At 45.5% G+C, this 19,242-nt stretch overlaps 1 protein-coding gene across 3 annotated transcripts in view; it reads right to left on the reverse strand.

Moving 5' to 3' along the window:
- Cacna1d (calcium voltage-gated channel subunit alpha1 D) overlaps positions 1 to 19,242 on the reverse strand; it is a 303,098-nt gene that overhangs the window by 28,399 nt on the left and 255,457 nt on the right. For 2 of the 3 annotated variants that reach the window (XM_028754108.1, XM_028754110.1), the window contains exons 31-38: positions 13,701 to 13,829; positions 10,524 to 10,589; positions 8,630 to 8,721; positions 6,986 to 7,145; positions 6,305 to 6,432; positions 6,086 to 6,182; positions 3,121 to 3,223; positions 1,382 to 1,483 (exon numbers count right to left, since the gene is read on the reverse strand). In XM_028754108.1, coding sequence (XP_028609941.1) covers positions 1,382 to 1,483; positions 3,121 to 3,223; positions 6,086 to 6,182; positions 6,305 to 6,432; positions 6,986 to 7,145; positions 8,630 to 8,721; positions 10,524 to 10,589; positions 13,701 to 13,829 — 877 coding nt within the window. Of the gene's footprint in view, positions 1 to 1,381; positions 1,484 to 3,120; positions 3,224 to 6,085; positions 6,183 to 6,304; positions 6,433 to 6,985; positions 7,146 to 8,629; positions 8,722 to 10,523; positions 10,590 to 13,700; positions 13,830 to 14,236; positions 14,282 to 19,242 lie in introns of all 3 variants that reach the window. The other variant, XM_028754107.1, reaches the window with a different exon arrangement.

The following is a 19,242-nucleotide window of genomic DNA, read 5'->3' on the forward strand; positions in this document are numbered from 1 at the left end:
CCTCCTGTGAGGAGGGCTATTCCTGTGGGCACCAGATGGGCCACTATGAAGGTGGTGTTTCCAAAGAGACAGAGTTGGAACAAGAGAGAGGTAAGTGTCTCGGGCTCGTGTGTGTGGAAGGTTTACACAGACAGGCACAGCCTGCTATTCTGAAGCATGCATCCGTATTTCAACAATGTAGGGGAATCTAGTTAGCAAGAGATAACTCTGATTCCATGCCACCGCCCTAAAACAGAATTGCTTCAGAATATTCTGAGAGTTGAGAGGAATGGAGGCTGCAGAGGAAGCTCAAGCACAGTGTTACGACATTTTAACAAGCGGTTCATCTAAGCCATGCGACCACTTGGATGTGCGGCTGAAAGGAAAAGAGCGGAAACCAAGAGTTTTAAAAGTGCAGAATCAGGTCTTGGAGCTGGGTGTCTTGAGATGGAAATTCCCACAATGGTGGTCATTTCTTTTTGAGCCATTTTCCCAGAGTTGAGCTGGTGGCTAGGCCAGCTATGGGTGGCCTGAATCAATGATGTAGGCTAAGCTTACTGTGAAGCAGAACTGGCTAATGCCTGGCTCCCTCTGTCCCTCAGGAGCCACAGGCTCTCACAGTCTGAATCTGAACCATGCCACCCTATTAAAGTTGTATTGGTTATAAAACACACCAGATGTTTATCATGTTTCCAGGCCAGGGTTAGCTAGACTGCGGGAAGACGGGGCACTGGGTAAGGAGATTCTGCACTTTTAAAACTTGAAACAAAACAGTTGGAAAATAACCATCTCACTTCAATGTCCACGAGTATTTAAACGAAAATAGAGAAACAGTATATATATATAATATAGAGAGATATTATATATATGCAAATTCTAAATGTTTAGTCAGTTAATTTGTGATAAATAACAAAAGGAAATAAGTAAGCATGCTTGTTAGTTCTACCTCTGAATCTCATTCAAGGACATCCTTGGTAACTACAGTGGGAAATCTGGTCTTCTTAAAATTACTTTAGAAGTATACTTTTTTGAAAACTATCCATTTTTCTTGAGACGTTTAAAACTGGAGACTAGTCTTAACTATCTCTTTTGGGGCGAAAGTTCAAGCTTTTCATTTTGTGAGCACTGTCATATCCTCTTCCACTGATTTTTCTATGACAGCAAACCCCCTGCTCTAGCCTTGCGGGGTCTGGCTTCCTCCCCACTGAAGCTCCTCCTTGGTTTGACTATCTTCCTATCACCTGGGTATTTTCGGGTGAAGCCAAAGGGCTGCTTTAACTGTGGGCCTCATACTCTAGTGTCTAGGAAAGTGTCCTACATTCCTTCTCTGGACTGTCTGGAGGCCTTGCCACTGAAACTAACTCCTTGATTAAGAACTATTTGAGAAATAGATTACACTGACCACCAGCTGGAGGGACAACTTGGTCAAGTAGCTTCATGCTTGTCTTCTTCCAGATTTTCTTTATCACAGCTCGGAGTTCTTCATTAGCTTGCTCCAGGTTCCCTGAATCCAAAAGGCAAAAAGAGGGGCATGTGGACACTGCACAGATCAGACTTGTGTTTGTGGCTGGGTGCTCTTCTGCCCCTTGCTATGTTGCTGGGTCCTTGTATTGCCTTCTGATAGAACCTTCCCCTTTGGCTCTCCACAGTGAGTACCAAATACTTTTCCTATATTCAGAAGCATTCACCAAGCCACCACTGGAAGATGATCATTTCCACCTGGGAATTCATGAACGACCTTCTGCTGCCATAGCAACTCATCCCAGATAGGAGCTATGCTCCTCCCTTGGCTCCCAGACCAGAAGACAACTACCCACCTCTGCTGCTGCCTCTTCCTCCTCCCCTTCCTCCTCCTCCCTTTCTTTTTGCCCTACTTCCTCTGCCTCTACCTTTTCTTCCTCCCTTCATTCCCCTCATCCTTTTCCTCCTCTTCTTTCCCTCCATCTCCTGTGTCCCCTTCTACCTTTTCCTCCTCCCCTCTTTTTTCTCCTTCCTTCTTTTCTTCATCCCTCCTCTCTCTCCTCCTCCATCTTCTCCCCCTCTCCTACTCCTGCTCATCTCCATCTCCTTCCTCCTCTTCTTTTTCTTGCTCTTTCTCCTTCTCCCCACCTCTACCATGACCCAATCTTGCCTGTGTTCCTGCATGATAAACTTCACCATAATAAGACTCATTTCAAGCCCTACTCCACATACTTACTCTTACCTCATAACCTTGACTTCTCTCTATTTGACGGTTGTCTTTTATACTGATACATCATCATGTAGGACCATACCACCTTCTGGAACTCTTAATGATGCTTATTTGTGGCATAAGAAGCACATGCTAGGTAGGACATGGCTAGCTTTGCTGGGTAGAGCTCCTGCATTGTGAAGAACACCTGTCTTCCCACTGAAAATATGTCTCCTGTCTTCTCTCACCTCCCTCCTTGCCTCTCTGCAAGGCCTCTGCTTTCTCACCTCAGGCTCACTCTCCAGCCGTTGCAGCATCTGCTTCTCATGCCTCCTATGATGAAGCCTCTGAGCCAACCCTGGAGGTACTTTCCACTACCTGCTCATCCAGGTTTGAGCAGGGCTGAGTGTGGTATGATAAAGAGTGCACCTGAGATGTGAACCTGCTAGCATCCCCACATGCTAACCACGGTGTGTGTGTGTGTGTGTGTGTGTGTGTGTGTGTGTGTGTGTGTGTAGTAGCCTCTGGGCTCTCTACTCTGTCTGCATAAACCTTTCCCTGACATCTTTTGCCTGTAGTTCCTTTTTATAGACAAAAAAGCTACTGCTTGGAAGATCGAGCTGCCTCACTGATAATGTTGATGAAGAACAGCAGGAGTGGATTTCTGTGGTTTCTGTCTGTGCTCCAATACCTTGCCTGTTTCTCCTGCAGGACAGAAAGCAGTGCAATGAGTTCGCTCCCCATATTATGGGATAGAGCAAAGGATAAAGGAAAAACAGAAGGACAGTGGTCAGCTGGTCAGACCGTGATGTTCTCCCTTAATTCACATCATTTCCTAAGGCATTAATTAATTAATTAATTAATTAATTAAGAGAGAGCCCAGAGGAGAACCACAGTGTGTGTGTGTGTGTGTGTGTTCTATCTCCCTCTCCTGATGCCTGCCCTGCTTCCTGCTTCCAGGGAGTGCTTACCTTCAGTCTTGATCTTGAGAGCCGTCCGGACCAAAGCAAACAGGGTTGCATTAAACATGACTGTCCCATCACTGTTGAGAGGCATGTTCATGGCAACCAGTCTCTGTAGATGAAAAAGTTCCTCATGAGAATGCAGATGCTGTCTACGACAGCCATATTCCTTTTGATGTTCATTCTTTGTTTATTCCCCATTCATCCTCTCAGCAACCCTCACTTCAGCTCAACGGTCATTTGGGAGCATCTCTAAGATAGTTAACTACAGGTACCAACATAACTTGTCTATGGGCTGCTCAGATATTGAGGTTAAATATCACGTCTAGGTCTGTCTGTGAGAGTGTTCTGGGAGAGACTAGCATTTGAATTGATGGGCTAAGTAACACAGGTGCCTGTAAAAGTAGTCAGTCTTCATTCAACCACAGCACAAAAAGACGTGGAAAAAATTTGGCTTTCCTTTTTGCCTGTCAGTTTAAGGTAGAACATCAGTCTACTGCTGACTGAAATACATCTCATCGGTCTCCCTGGTTCTCAGTCCTCAGTTCTCAGAAGGAACTGTATCACAGATATCTTGAGTCTCCCACTAGAAGATGACAGACTGTGGAACTTGAAAATCACATGTGCCCATATCACATAATAAAGCTTTTCTTGTATATGTGTGTGTGTGTACATCTATACATGGATAGCTATACGTTGGTTACACATACAGACATACACATATATAGGTCCACAGCCACCCCGTCAGTCCTATTATTCTTATTTCTCTGGAGAATACTTACAGATACAACCTAACATCTGTGAGGAACCTGGGATAACAAAGTTCAAAGTTCAGTTGTGAAATATAAATGTTGACTATTTAATGATGCTATTTAATGTTAAATAATTAAATTTTATTGTCCATGTGTTCTTTCTCTTTCATTAGTTAGTTCTCTGTGTCCTGGGGACAGGTCTCTAGGTACATCCTTAAGGACTTTATGATAATTAAATGATACACCAGATACATAGGCCAGGCACAGAGCCTGGACCTGTCACCCAGTAGAACTCACTACTGTTCCTTCAGAGACAGAACATCATGTGCTATCTCAGGGAGGTCTCCATGGCTTCTCTTAAGGCTTGGTCTTCCAAAATAGATCAATACTTCTGACTTCTCAGCCCTCCCCAGGTACCTCTAACACCAGCATCAAGGAGAGTTGCAGAAGAACTTGGGGTAAGGGACACCCTCTTTGGATTCCAGCCAGCAAGGCAGGCTAACAGGCCTTGCGAGGATTGAAATAGATCATAACACAAAGGTTGACATGCTTGACACATGGTGAGTGTTAATTAAACAATGTTAATTAAAAAAAATCTAGCTGAGTATGGTAGCACACTCTTTTAATCCTAGCACTTGGGAGGAAGAGACAGGCTAATCTATTGAGTGGAGGCTAGCTTGGGGAGGCTATATAGCGACTTCCAGGTTAGCCAGTGCTACACAATATGACTCTATCTCAAAAATAATACAAAATAAAATCCAAAGTTAATATTTTCTTGGCTAAAAAGTTCATTCCAAAAGAAAGGTTGAATTTTTTTCTACCCTGCTGAGGAACTAGGATGCAGCTGTCTGGGCAACCTACCTAAATTCTAAATCCTACAGCAATCTTTCCTGTTTCCACAGTCAGTGCAGCCAGGCTGACGGGGCCATTCACTTTTCCTGACAAATACCTATGTCAGCAAAAGGACTGACGCTGTGCCTCTAGGACACTTGGATCCTGGAGTCTAGACAAAGATGAACACAGTCAGCTGTGCTCTGTGCTGCTCTTTGGACTGGAATAGACTTCTTCAAGGAGAAGTTCAACAGGCAAACCTTGCATTCTTGTTGCTACAATAATGTGAGAAGGTCCCTGTGGCTCTACGGGAGAAAGACCAGTGTGAGCTAAGGCGCCACATGACCAGTGTGGAGATGAGAGAAACACAGTGGGAGATCTGAGCTCATCCCAGGGTCACCTCAGCTTCATGCCCCGGGGAAAGAGCTACAGAATTCTACAGCAAAGGGGCCACATGCAATCTGTCACTCTGTCTACAATGGGGAAGCTAGAATCCAATATCTACCCACCACAGGCAAGCCAGGGCCCAAGGTCTACCACCACCAAGCCAAGGGCTAGATTAGTTCTTTTCTCATTCCCCTCTCCTCACCTGGCAGTACCCCCCACCCCGTACTTCCTCAGCTCATCCCATGTTGCCTACTCCTCTCTCCCCATCCCTGCTGCCCTCATCCTGGCAGTCCCATTTAGTTCCTTCCTCCAGTCTGCTTCACATCAACATGATCAACTCTGAGATGGTGACCTGAAAGCTTATCATTCTCCACAGGATTCAGTGTGGCACAGAATACTCAATCAGCTTCAGCTTAGGGATGGGGGCCTCTGCTCGTGTTCCAGTCAGATGGTTACCCAATGCCTTGCTGTTGGCCAGTCTGAGGCTCTTCCTCCTCTGGCTTCTGTCTGGACTCCCTTCTCCTTTCCAAGAAGCCTGCCTGCCTCTGACTGACTCCTATGTCTCCTCTGGTTTTCTTTTCTTTTCTTCTTTTTTTTTTCCCAGAGGACTGAACCCAGGGCCTTGCACTTGCTAGGCAAGCGCTCTACCACTGAGCTAAATCCCCAACCCCGTCTCCTCTGTTTTTTATGTGGATTTAGTGGTGCTAGTGATCAGACCCAGGAACTGGCACATGCAGATCTTCATCTGCAGCCACCTGGGCCTGGCCTAAATGTCATTTCCTCTGACATCTGACCTGGTGACAGACTGTGATAGTCCCTTCATCCCATTATTAGCCCTGACAAGATTCTAAGTGTTACAAATTTGAGGGTGCTGCCAAGGTACCCTCATTATCATCTCCACATGTCCAATGCCTTAAGAACGGCCTGGCGAATGTAGATTAGTGTCTGTGTGTGCTGAACAATGCAGCAAACAGGCTGTCAGGCTTGGATGGCAGGACACTCACCTTACATGCTACTCGGTGTGGACATAACTTTCCAAACCCCAGAGGAGGCTGGATCCGTCGGAGCAGTGTGACCACATCAAGGTGTTTTATCCTTCCCCTGGAAGCAAAGCACAGCCTGAGGTCCCCAAATGAGCTCAGTGTACCACCTCCACCCTGCAGAAATCACCATGGGCATTCCCAAAGAATTCTTGAAAGCCAGATGGGTGCTTGTCAACCTACTTTGCTTCAGGGTCATATTCTGACCATATTCTTTTGAATTCATCCAAGTGGTGAGGTCCCAGAATAGACCAGTCCCGAGTCAGATAGTCAAAATTGTCCATGATGACAGCCACAAAGAGGTTGATGATCTGGAAAAGTGAATCAGGAGGGTGGTGGGAGGGGCCCTTGCTCTGTTATCTGCCTCCTAACTGCAGGACATGGAATTTTGGAACCCACATATCCAGGTTGCTGAGGCAGGCCATAATATTCTCTCACTGGAAAATAGTCAAGGAAAGGGCAGGAGTCTGACCAGATGGCTTGGCACACACTCAGGAGAGGGCGGGTACGTGCATTAGCTGGCACCCTGAAGCACATTGTGATCTTATAATTTAATTGCAACAAGAGACAGCTCACACTCTGGAGGCACTTAAAGCCACGTACAGTGGCTTTGATATTTCAGAAAGGAAACAGCAGCCTTCAGTAACAAGGTTGTTTGGAAATTGCCCCAGTCCATCAGTGAGCATCTGACCCATCACATATGGCAGCCACACATGCCGGATTAAGCAAAACAGACACCTGCCTGGTAGGGCCCTGAGTATGCCAACTGCCCCAAAGCACTGCGACAGGGCATCGTTACTGGTCTGAACCTCAAATGCTACAGCAGTCCTGTAACTGGAGAAGGAGGTGACCGAGACTGCTTACCAGGAACGCACAGAGCATGTAAAAGCTGATGAAGTAGACAATGGCAAAGTTGCTCCCGCAAGTGTATTCCTCTCCTGGGTTGTAATCTGAGTCTGGGTCACACAGCTTCCCCGGGAGGCAGGCGAGCATGATCTCCTGCCAGGCTTCCCCGGTTGCACACCTATTTAAATTAAGAGAAAGGGCTTTAATTGGGGGAAGAGGCAAGGAAATGATGGATTAGACATTTGGGAAGAAAATTCTTAACTTGTGCAAAATGCCATTTGGATTAGTGATAGCCTGGAAGCCCTACTTTCAGATACAGTTTAGTTACTTAGAGACCTGGTATAATACGATTTATAATACAATGTCTGATTCAATTCTTTATATGAGTGGATGTTCATTTTTCTCTTGTCTCTTGTTCAAACATTCCTATTATAATTATTTAATGATTAGTCCTGATTGACTCTGTTGAAAGGAAAGAGTTGGAAAACCACCTAAATTAAAATGAGTTGTTATAGTTATTGGGGTCATTAGATATTGTTTCCGTGTTTCTAGAAAGTTTTCTCACTGTGAGGAAGATTGTCTGGAAAGTTAAATCAGCTGGTGTCAAAACAAATTCTATAAAATGTGAGGCTGTAATGCTCTGACATATTAATTTTGTGATTCACCAGAAAAAAAACTGTACCATTTTGGGCCAAATTTAAAGAAAGCCTTTATTACATTTTAAATTTTAATATTAAATACTGACCAAGAGATTGACTTTGGTCAGGACCATTGGCCACAATGTCCCAGCTGGAATGGCCTAGAGCCACAGTGTTGCAGGGGTTATAAGGACAAACTTAGAGGCCACAGTACTTTCCCATGAGGCTTTGTTATTTCCCAAGAATTACAATTTCCAGCATTCTAGGAAGACACCTGGTTCCTGGGCATGTGGCTTACAGGTTAATTGTAGGAATTACAAATTCCCATGTTTCCACCGTGTTTCTGTTTCCCTGGTTGTATTCTGGCACACTCTTCATGCATACTTTTGTAAACATATCTATCCTATAATTTTTTTTCTTGTGCTCTTAAGTGTCAGTTACAATCTGAATGACTCCAGCAGCTTTAACAACGCAGTCAGTTCTTCTCTAACTGAGATGCTAGTTCTGTTTAAGAATACAAAATTGGGGCCAGTAAGATGGGTCAGTGGGTAAAAGGTATTTGCTGTGCAAACCTGGTGACCCAAGTTCAATTCCCAGAACCTATGCAAAAATGAAGGAAGATAGACTCCATATATTTGTCTTCTGATTTCAACAGGCACACAGTAGCATGTCCACCCCGAACATATATCATATTTGTACATACATATGAAACAATAATAATGTTTCTTAAAGCTATAAAACAGCTGATAGTAGTAGAACATACAATCCTAGCATTTTGAGAGGCTGAGGCAGGAAGACTGTCATGATTTGAGGCCAGCCTGAACTACAAAGTAAGTTCTAGGCCAGCCTGGGCTACAGAATGAGATCCTGTTTCAAAACAAAATAAGTAACAAATATTGAACAAGAACAATAAAACAGAAGTCTGTCGAGACATAACAGGACCAAGAGTAAGCATGACCCCATCCATTCAGAACTCTAGGGGTACCCCACCCAACCCCCATCGCCACACTGAGGACCCAGTTACCTGAAGAGCAGCAGTACTGCCTGGGGAAATGTCTGGAAGTTGTTGTTCCTATTGATCTGGTTGTTATCTCTCATGGCAACTTTCCCAAACATCTAGAAGAAGTTATTAAGGGGGGGAGAAATCAGATTATTGCACTGTTACAGTTTGGATCTTGGACTCAAAGGTTCATGTGGTTAGACTTAATCCCTGAGGGGCAGTACTGTTGAGAGGCAGAACTTGTGGCCTAGTGGCGGGCTGCCCTGAGGTTACTGGGATTCACAGGGGAACATGGGAAGCTGACACCCTGCCTCTCTGAGTAGGTCTGTCTCATGATGCATTTCTATGATGGTGTCCTGCCTTGTCATAGGGCAAAACAATGGGCTAGTCACTTGTGGATTAGACCACCTCTGCCTACTTCAGTATACTCATGAAATGTCAACTAACACAGTCACATAAAAAACTTTTGTGAATTTAGAACTGACTTGGGTTTAATTAGCAACTGGGGCTTTCTCAGGACACTGGCACCTTTTGTGCTCTGCTGAGATCCACTGGGCACAGCATGCACCAGGCACTAGGCTGAACACTAGGAATGTAGTGTCTCAGAGGTATAGTCTCATCCCAAAGGAGTCACTGCCCTGAGGAGACTACAGAGTGATCAAGCAGTGGTAACCAGACACAGCAAGCACTGAGGTGATCCAACCCCACAGAGATCAGGGAACAGGCTTGTTTAGCCAGTGTTGGGTCAACAGCAGGAAGAACTCCAGAGGGAGCAATACCTAAACCTAGAACTGAGGGAGAAGTGGCAGTCAGGGGATGGGGTAAGAGTTCTCTAGGCAGAGGGAGCATCGCCTGAAGGAGTATAGAAAGCCTGAGGAATAGGATCAGTGGTAAACTGAGAGATGAACCATCGGCTTGGAGACAGAGGGGACTGGGCAGGGCCTTGTGGGCTCCATGCCCCAGCAAAGTTTTCCTAGTGGCATTATGGACCAGATTGATATTTCAGATAGACTTGGGTCCACGCAAACCCCACTACGAGAACCTGGAGCTGAGTGTGCTGTGCAGTTTGCAGTGCCCCGAGCTATCTCTTTCTCATGAAGACATTTGACTATTATCCTAGAACTCCCAATAAAATTCCTACAAGTACTCTAAGCCTTCCAGACACTCAATCAATCATCTCTCTGTGCTGGAATTACCTCACCTCTCTCACGTGCACCTCTCTCTAGTCAGAATGACATTGACCAACGTAGGACATTTCCCTCTGACTCCCTGGACCCAGAGCTTTCACTGCCGTCAGCTGCCTCACGACATTAGGACTCAGCTGTCAACAGAGCCCCAGACCATTTCCAACCCAGGAATGCATGCTGTAGCTCCTCAGCCTAAAAGCCTGAGTCCATACTTCTCTGACAAAGTGTGCTGCCCAGATTTAGTACTACCCACGGCATCTGGAAACACACGAGAATCCCAATGTGATCACGTACGATTGTGCAGAGCATCAACAGGCCTGTGGACTACTAAGTACCTGAGTATCGTCAGCACAGAGCATGGGCTCTCCACACTGATGACCTAGGCATCTCCTTTTCCACTGGGGAGCCTATGGCATTCCATTCTGCTGCTCAGATCATTCTCCTGAGACTTGTCTCCTCACCTAGTTCATTCTCCTGAGATATGAGTGTGTGTGTGTGTGGGGGGGTGGAGCAGGATGCTAGCCCAACAAGTTCCTGCTGCATCTTGAACTCTACATCCTTCGGGCACCAGCTCTATCTTGGGAGCCCAACAATGTTCTGTCTCCTTATCTTCTTGGTAGAGAAGGCATTTGGCTGCAAACATCGTGATGTAATCTTTCTACTTTACCTGAGTAAAGTAGACCCAGGGCTAGCTTGAAAGGGTCCTGTGAGGGAAAGCAGCTGCCACTCACCTGCATGCCAATGACTGCATAGATGAAGAAGAGCATGGCGATGAGGAGGGCGACATATGGGAGTGCCTGCGGGACACAAAGGATAGGGTTGGTGGGTGCTGGACACCTGTCCTTGTACCTGATCAACAACCCACAAGGCCCAGCCTAGCACAAGTACTCCAGTCCTGGGGATCCATGTACCTGCATACCTAGAATCACAAAGTGTAGGCAGGCAGGGTGTGCTTTCCAAGCTTGTTATTACTACCCTGTGCTACTCCTAAACGTGTTCCCATATAGACACATAGATCCCAATGAGTTTTAAACGTACTCTATATCCTTCAGGAAACTGCACTTGACCAAATTGTCCTAAGATACCAGATTCCCGATTGCTTCCGTCTACTCTGTATCTGGGTGCAATTGTAGGACAGCCAAGAAACTTCCTTATGCAAAATAACCTTCATTCTGGTTTTCCTTACGATGAGACTTTAAAAAGAATAATGACTGAGCCAGAGGGTCAAAAGCCACATAACAATGCAAAACACTTTAAAATGCACCATCAGTGATACATATTATGAAAATATCTCTTACATTCAAAGAGCCTGCAAGTTCTGCTGGGCCTCAGCATTAGTACAACTTGAGGCTGCTTGGCTCTTAATCCTGCTGTACACTCAACCTGCGTGTTTAACTTGTCTTTAAGATAACAATCCATCAACCAACCTTACTTGCTTTGAATTACCTATGCAATCAGCTTTTACAACCGAAGATAAAGCATGACTTTAATAAGTTACGGACTCTTCTATGCCCCTGACCTAAAAAGCAAAAGCAGTGTGTGTGTGTGTGTGTGTGTGTGTGTGTGTGTGTGTGTGTGTTACAGTAGTAAATGCTGTAAACAATCTTATACAACAAATATCTGGCATAAATGTTGAAATCAGCATCCAGATAAAACTTGGTAACAGTGTGCTTGCAGTATTGAGTGCTTTGGGGTCTGGTGTAAATGACTCAATCTCATAAAACTCTTAATGCCTCATTCCTGCTACATGTGATGCTTTCTATGCTGCTCAGTAAGTATAGCACAAAGCCCCTTGTTTTAGGGGCAGTGGGACATCAATCAGCCTTAGGGATGGCAAGACATGGGGACAGATCAGATATATACAACAGAGAGAGAACAGACAAGGCAGCAATTACAAACTACAGACAGACTGAAGACAGGAAGAAACATGGAGACTTCAAACTTGGGGGTTACTCTTGGTCAAGTTAATCCAAGGAACTGTTGAGCTTCCTTCCCTTAATACAACTCAGGTGCATTTTGGTGTGTCTGAGACTATCTTTAATGCTTTCAGCTAAACCATGTGCCCATCTGAAAACAGCTACACACTCAAGGGCTGGGTCTAGAAGAAAGGAAGCTAGCAGAGTGCTTACAAGCACAGGCTCATTTTAAAAGCACGCAAGCAAGTGCATGTGTCTGGCCAGATCTGAGTCCTTTCACCCCATGTTCCTTGACGGCTTTTCTCCATCACCACATATGGCAAATGCATCTATGTGTATGGTGGCACAGGGCTGCCTAGGCTCTCGGGCTTAATTCTCTCTCACCCGTCTAAGAGCGCATCACAATGCTGACAGGCCATGTGCAGGTTTGGGTTCTGTGACGTGCAGCCTGGCCCAGTGCTGCAGTGCTACATCCACAGATGGAGTGCTTACTGGGGTCCCACAGGGCTATTCTCCCCACAAAAGCCCTTTGCACTTTCTTCCTAGACATCCAAATGTTTGAGAACTGTGCTGGCCGACTGTCTCAGGGTAAATTGCTACTGTCACATGGCTTCCTTACCTACTAGGGTTTTTTTTTAAGTTTAATAATTTCATCAAGAACCAAGATTGTTTTGCATAAACGTATTCCGTTATCTTAGCAGCTCATCTTTGGAACATGGAGTAACCACAAAGGACTGCAGGGTTCAGCCACACTGTGGTTTTGCCTATGATGCTTTCTCTGTCTCTCCTGAGCCACACACACCCTTCTTCCTCAGTCTCCATCCTTCTCAACAGGGCTGTGATTTCCTTCCTGTGAGCTTTTGTCTTCTCCTTTCCCTCAGTGCCATTTCTTTCCCTACTTAAAAAAAAATGACTGGACTTTTCTACTGGTTATCCCAGAGGGGGTTAAGGGAAACTTGAATTTTTTTCTTTATATAACTTCACTTGTTCACATAATGTTTGAATCCTGAATGAAAACCAGCTGATGAAGTAAAGGGGCATGGCCATGAATTCCCTACATGGCTGTACCTTTGATTACACATCTGTATTTATGCCTCACCATCAGCAAATTCAGTCTAGACAAGTGGAAAATCTACAGCAGGCACCAGATGGCAAAGGAGAAGCTAGCTCTGCTCTCAAATGGACTAGAACCAACCTAAGGAATTAGAGGTGTCAAATAAAGCCTGGTAGATGCCTAGATGAACTGAACTATTAATTCTACCAAGCACCTAGTAAGCTGGTATACGTAGAGAATCAATCTAAGAAAGAGGCTATGTGCTGGTTTGAATCAGAATGGCCCACACAGACTCATATGTTTGAATACTTGGCTCCCTAGTTAGTGGAACTATTTGGGAAGGATTAGGGGGTGTGGCCTTGTTAGAGAAGGTGTGTCCCTGGCGTTGGGCTTTGAGGTTTCACAAGTCTAGTTCAGGCCTAGTCTATGTGTCCATGTGTCTATATGTCTATATGTCTGTCTCTCTCAGCCTGTAACTTGCAGTTAAGAAGTGAGCTTTAAGTTACTTCTCCAGCACCCATGCCTGCCTGCCTACCTCCATGCTTCCTGTTATGCTCATCATGGACTCACTCTCTGAAACTGTAAATAAACCCCAATTAAATTCTTTATAGAGTCACTTAGATCACAGCACTATAACAGTAACTAAGACAGGCTGCAAAGCTTCAGGGAGTGTGTAGTAACCTTCCCTCTCTCGGACACCACTGTTGCTGGACATTCGGGGCAATCAAAAGTCCTTGAGATTTACATTTCTTCCATATGGAAACTGTTGCAGATCTCTCAATTTCGGGGTCTTATTTCTGCCTCTTGTTTAGTCTCCCATAATCTCTACTGACTCGGTAGTGACAGAGAGAGAGAGCTGAGGTCTTCTGGGACAGAGGATAATCCCTGCATTACATATGCTCTCAAGGACAGAAAGCGAAGACTTAGGTTGCTCTTACCTGAAAGGACTTAATAAAGGTCCACAGCAGTGTCCGGATGCCTTCCCCCCTGCTGAGAAGTTTCACCAACCGCATCACTCGGAAAAGACGGAAAAAGGTGATGGAGATTCTATTGCTCTCTTCAGAGTTCTGAAGGGTTATCATGGAGAGGTCAAACCCAGTGGAAAGCAGAACATGCGACACTTTCAGAAAAACAGCAACGGACGCAAAGGTGACAGAGGTGAGAACTGAAGATGTGTTTCTAGGGCCTTACACCTCAGAAAGCATGATATGAAAGAAAAAGTCACATGCTAACAACACAGGGCTTAGGGAACAAACTGCATCCACACAGCACATGCATGTCCACGTGTTCTACTGTGTTAGAGGAGAACGCTGGGCTGCTCAAGAGTACTGGACACTGATGATGAATGCAAACCACTTCAGACACTGTTCTGGAAGGACAATCATGGAGAATACAGAACACCAGTGGAAAACTCGACATGGTCAAATAAAGTCAAGGAGAAGGCCCAGCCCCTGGGACCAGTCACTGATCTTACCCCAGGTGTGGCAGTTGGGAGAGGGATATTCTCACTTTCAGATGGCTTTAAGAAATCAAAGATTGAAATGTATTAATGTCAGGGGAAGGCAGCAATGGCTCAGGAGATATTTCCCCCCATTACCAGTATGTAGTTAGTGTCTTTGGTCAACACGGCTTCTCCCTCCCTGAGACAATACCAGTGCCTCACTCTGGAACTGGACTGGAGTGGACATATCCATTGACAGAAGCACTGGCACACTAATTCTAGTCTGGTTTCTTTCCAGGGATGTGATGTCTCTGGTGTCTGATACCTGCTCAAGGATTGTGGTACATGCCTTAGTGGTCTTTAAAGACACTGGTTTAGAGAAACCTCACTTCTCTGGCTTGGTCAAAGGAGCTGACCGCTTACAGCAGGTCTTCTGGCCTGGAATAATGGGCCAACTCTAACCATGGAGCCAACAGTGGCTCAGCCTGTGGTCCCCACACTTAAGCATTACATGTGCTCCAGAGGATCAATGTCTCTACTGAAGGACTAGAAGGCCTGGTTAGTGAAAGAGACGGACACCGGTTCTCTCCAGCAGCCTGCAATTCAGCCTTAGCCAGGGCAAGCCCACACTCCAGTCCTCAGGACTCTGGAAGAATACCATGGGGCCAGTTTGCCTGAGCCCGAGCAGCTCTGCCTCACCCCGGTCTGACTGTGTGCCAATGAATGGTTGTTTCTCCCACCCCCATGGAGGCTGTTTCTCCTTCTTCACTCTACTCAATGCTCAGCACAGCACTTTGGGGGAATTGCTTAAGAAAATACAAAGATGCTAGAGGCAAGTTTTCCCTACCAGGAGGCATCTTGAAATGACAATAGCAAGAATGGGGGGAAGATAGCCACTTATCTCTCCTGCCACTGAGTGCCATTTCCACCGAGGCAATGGGTCTTCCTGAGACTGCACAAAGGACAAGATCCTCTGTTGGTGATTCCCAACAAGGACTTTCTGTGGCATACAATATAACTATGTAGGGGGATAGGTAGGTATGCTGCTAGAAGCTTTCTTTCCTGGGGACATGGAAGAAGGAAGGCTTGACTCTTGAGCTGATTCCTGAGACCAGACAGAAGAATGCTATGAACTTCAGTAAGAAAACAATGGATCTGGATACATCAGGGCATACTTGTAATTCAGCAGTGGCTAGACCCAAGAGCAGGTCCTGATCACTAGAAAGGGCTCTAGTCCACCTGGATGTTCAGAACAGGAGTATATACTTAGTATATATATTCACCCAAGCTTATTAATTTTGTTAATTTTTTTTATCGCCTCACTTCAGAAGTAACACCTCCTTAAAGGGACGAGTTTGTTTGTTTGTTTGTTTGTTTGTTTTAATTAGATATAGATCAGGATCTCATTATGCAGCTTGGGTTAGCCTCAAACTCTGACTCCCCTGTCTCTACCTCCCAAGTTCTGGGGTTACAGGTGTGAGCCACTATTCTTAGCGCTGATGATGGGGGGGGTGTTATTGTCATCTGTTTTTTAACTTAGGGATTTAATATACATAGGAATTAGTTTCCCCCACATTACTCTTCCTAAGGGCTGTGGAGGAGGCAACGCTCTTGCTCAGACAGCTAGACTGTGCACATGTGAGTGATTATGTAGTTGTATGTGTGGACACCTCCTATGCTCAGAGGATTGGAGAAGCCAGAGTAGAGCCTTCTACAGCTATGTTACCAAAATACCTGTAACATATATGTGGAACCTGCAAGAGCATTATTAGCCTGTTCCTGGCCACACTCTTCTGCTCGCTCCTCTGTGCTGCTCCATGACAGGCCATTTGTTATCCTCTTCCTTTGGGCTGATGAAAGTTGGCTCAACTAACTTTTGAAATGTGCATATTTTAAACTATTATCTGAATAATGACAATCATCAATCATTGAATTTAAACTTTTTTTTTTTGAGACAAGGTCTCACGTAGCCCAGGCTGGCCTAAAATTCACTAGGTAGCTACCTCTACCTCCCACCTGACGGGATTACAGGTGTGGACCACACACCTGGTCAAATTGTTTCTTTTTTAAGGAGGAGGAGAGGAGATAGCATTTTTCAGGAGACAAAGCAGTGGACCACACAACACAGGAATGAAAACCAAAGCACTACAGGCAGCATGCACCCCCAGAGTGGCCTGAGACCTTGCCCCTGCCACCACATCACCCAGGGCAGAAGGCCTGCTAGAGGGGAGGATGTATCTGGCAGCAGTGGGGGAACCATGCAAGTTGCCTAAGTATCTTCCAAACTTGAAGAACCCTAGGATGGCTTTGCTCCATCTGCAAAGATGCTGGTTGCTCTGATTCTGGGGTACACTCTCAAGTTACCCACCACCCAGGTGCCACCCAAAAGTTACTTCCTAAATTGATTTGAGTCCTTTTACACTTCAAGAATTTTGAAAGCCACCAAGTTATTCTAATGTTCTCTCAGGGTGGAGGAGTTCTGCTTAAACCACAGCAACATTAGGTCAAGTATTCCATAGATAGCTCACAGCTACAGAGTGGTCACAGAGAGTGAAGTCACTAGAAGAGACCACTTGGGGTGCAGCTTGGGTTAGCCTCAAACTCTGACTCCCCTGTCTCTACCTCCCAAGTTCTGGGGTTACAGGTGTGAGTCACTATTCTTAGCCCCGATTCAGGGGCTTCTAGAGTTGATGAAGAAACAGAAATTGGCTCCAAGGGATTAAACTCTACATCTGTGTCCTTTCCAAGGGCCAGAGGGGCATTGGAAAAGGACAGGCAGGGGATGGGAAAGGTTTGCAGGGCACCTGACCCTATGCTCAGCTTCCGAGGCCACCTACAGGTGACCCTAGAGGACTTGGGGCAGGGCAAAGTCTGGCTCCCCACATGACTGTCTTTTCAAGAATAGCCTCGAGGAACCAGGTGATCCATGTTCAATAGAACTCCATGGTCATCTAAAGGTTTGGAATGGATAGCTTCAGTAGGTTTTGCTATTGCAAGGTCATATTCCTCAGCCCAGTTTTTGGTGACAATGTGGACTTGAGAGCTCATTCTGACAACAACCCAAATGATATGGTGCTGACTCAGTCTAAGCTGGGCACATGACAGGGCAGCATCAGCTCCTAGGATCTGGGAGAAAGCTCCTGTTGATTTTTCACGTGTTTTTTGATAAAAAAATAAAGCAACCATGGTTTCTAAGCAAGACTGCTCCCCCCACCCATCCCCTCAGGCAATAATGGGATGGAAAGAGAGTAAATGTCAGCAATCCTTGGGTCAGAGCATTGGTTGCTTGATCATTTCAGAACTCAAGGAATAATTAGGCATCAAAGAGAAAGCAAAGTCAGCCTATTAGGTGTCACTCAACACTCAGCAGCTTGGTACTACAAACAAAGGTGAAGGGGGCAGGTCCAGAAGGCTATCACACCATGAACAGACAGGGTGGAGAGCATGGGAAGACATCAAGATGGAAAGAGCCGGGTGAGCATGCAAACAGGACAATGCAAAGGGCCATCCCTTTTTTTTTAATTGCAAAGAATGCAAACAAGTAGAGTTCCAGACCACTCATTCTGGAAGACAGTGTTGGTGAGTCACAGAACCAATATGACTGACCAAGCAAGCCTGAGCTCAGGCCCCAGCCAGGGATGAGGAGAAGAAACAGTTTAGGTGACCATGGCTGATCCTTAGCAAGTCCTGTGAAACTCAGTGAAACACCAAATGTGGGAAGCAGAAACAAAGTATACAGTCTCTAGAAGCACTTTTGCTTAACGACTTCACCGTATATATGATTATATATACTTGCCGCTACAATTTTCTAAAAATAAAACCAACATGAAAAATCAATTAGGCAACAGAAAAGGAAGGTTGACAGTCTAGGGGAGAGAGTGTAGCAGGTTAAACATCACAAAATATGATGATGATGGTGGTGGTGGTGGTGGTGGTGGTGGTGGTGATGGTGGTGGCAACTCAAACCAGCCAACAATGGACCAAGGATATTCATGCTCAATTGACTCTGGCCATCAGGAGACAAGTCCACTGATGATATGACATGCATCGCTCTCCTGGGGAACTATGTGTGTATGGAGGGAGGCTGTGGGGATAAATATCCCCATTCTTACATATTTATAATAGCAGAGGTAAAGAATGTTCTGTCTGTCTGTCTCTTAACCTTTGGTTGTTCCCAGAGCCTAGCTCCAGGCCTACAAGTGGTAGATTCCCAGTAACACTGATGTTATAGATGGGACAAATGAGCAGGGAGCATGACTTTTGCATCAAGGGATGGTGGACTAACATGGAGATTTTGCAGGTAATACAGGCTAGGGAGCTACCAAGCCAAGGTTAAGAAGTGTCTATTGACTGACAACAGGTTTGGGAACTGGGAAGATTCCCCAGTGTGAGTCTTCAATGAGAACTTGAAAATCATGCATGAGGCCTTGTATAGACACCTGATGTAAACTGCTAACTAGACACTCAACGCATAGACCTTCCCAACCCACAGAGAAACATGACCACCCTGAGACATTGACAGGCAAGGCCAGGCCAGAGTTGAGGAGCAGGGCCAGCTTACAGCCCATGAAGCATGTGTTGCCTCTGAGTGTACCAAGTCACACTAGCTAGCCAGCAAGTGAGCAGCATGAAAAAGCTGTGTCTAGCTGGTCAACAAGCCTGGGTAACATCCTGGTACCCAGAAAATAAGAGTTTATGACCAATGGCTCACAGCTCCTAAAAAGTCATAGGTTGTTTCTGACCCATGGGAAGTTCCCTGGAACGCATTATAGATACTTCAAGTACTTGAAGACAATTAAAGCAGTCAGATGCCCTGCTGCATGGCAGCCAAGGTAGCATCCTGTTATTTTTACAGTGACACCTGATCATTTCACAACCAATGCTATTCATTTGCCATGGGTGACAATTTTGCGGCTGCCTATAGAATATGTCTTGTAAAGATGAATTTACACAATCTGGGCTTAAGGAGGTTAGGGGATGTGTGTACCCAGACCTAGTATCTTACTATCTTGGCATCCCATGGATTTTGGTATGACGGG

This window comes from Grammomys surdaster, unplaced genomic scaffold, assembly GCF_004785775.1.
Source record: "Grammomys surdaster isolate TR1022 unplaced genomic scaffold, NIH_TR_1.0 125979, whole genome shotgun sequence".
Lineage (NCBI taxonomy): Eukaryota > Metazoa > Chordata > Mammalia > Rodentia > Muridae > Grammomys > Grammomys surdaster.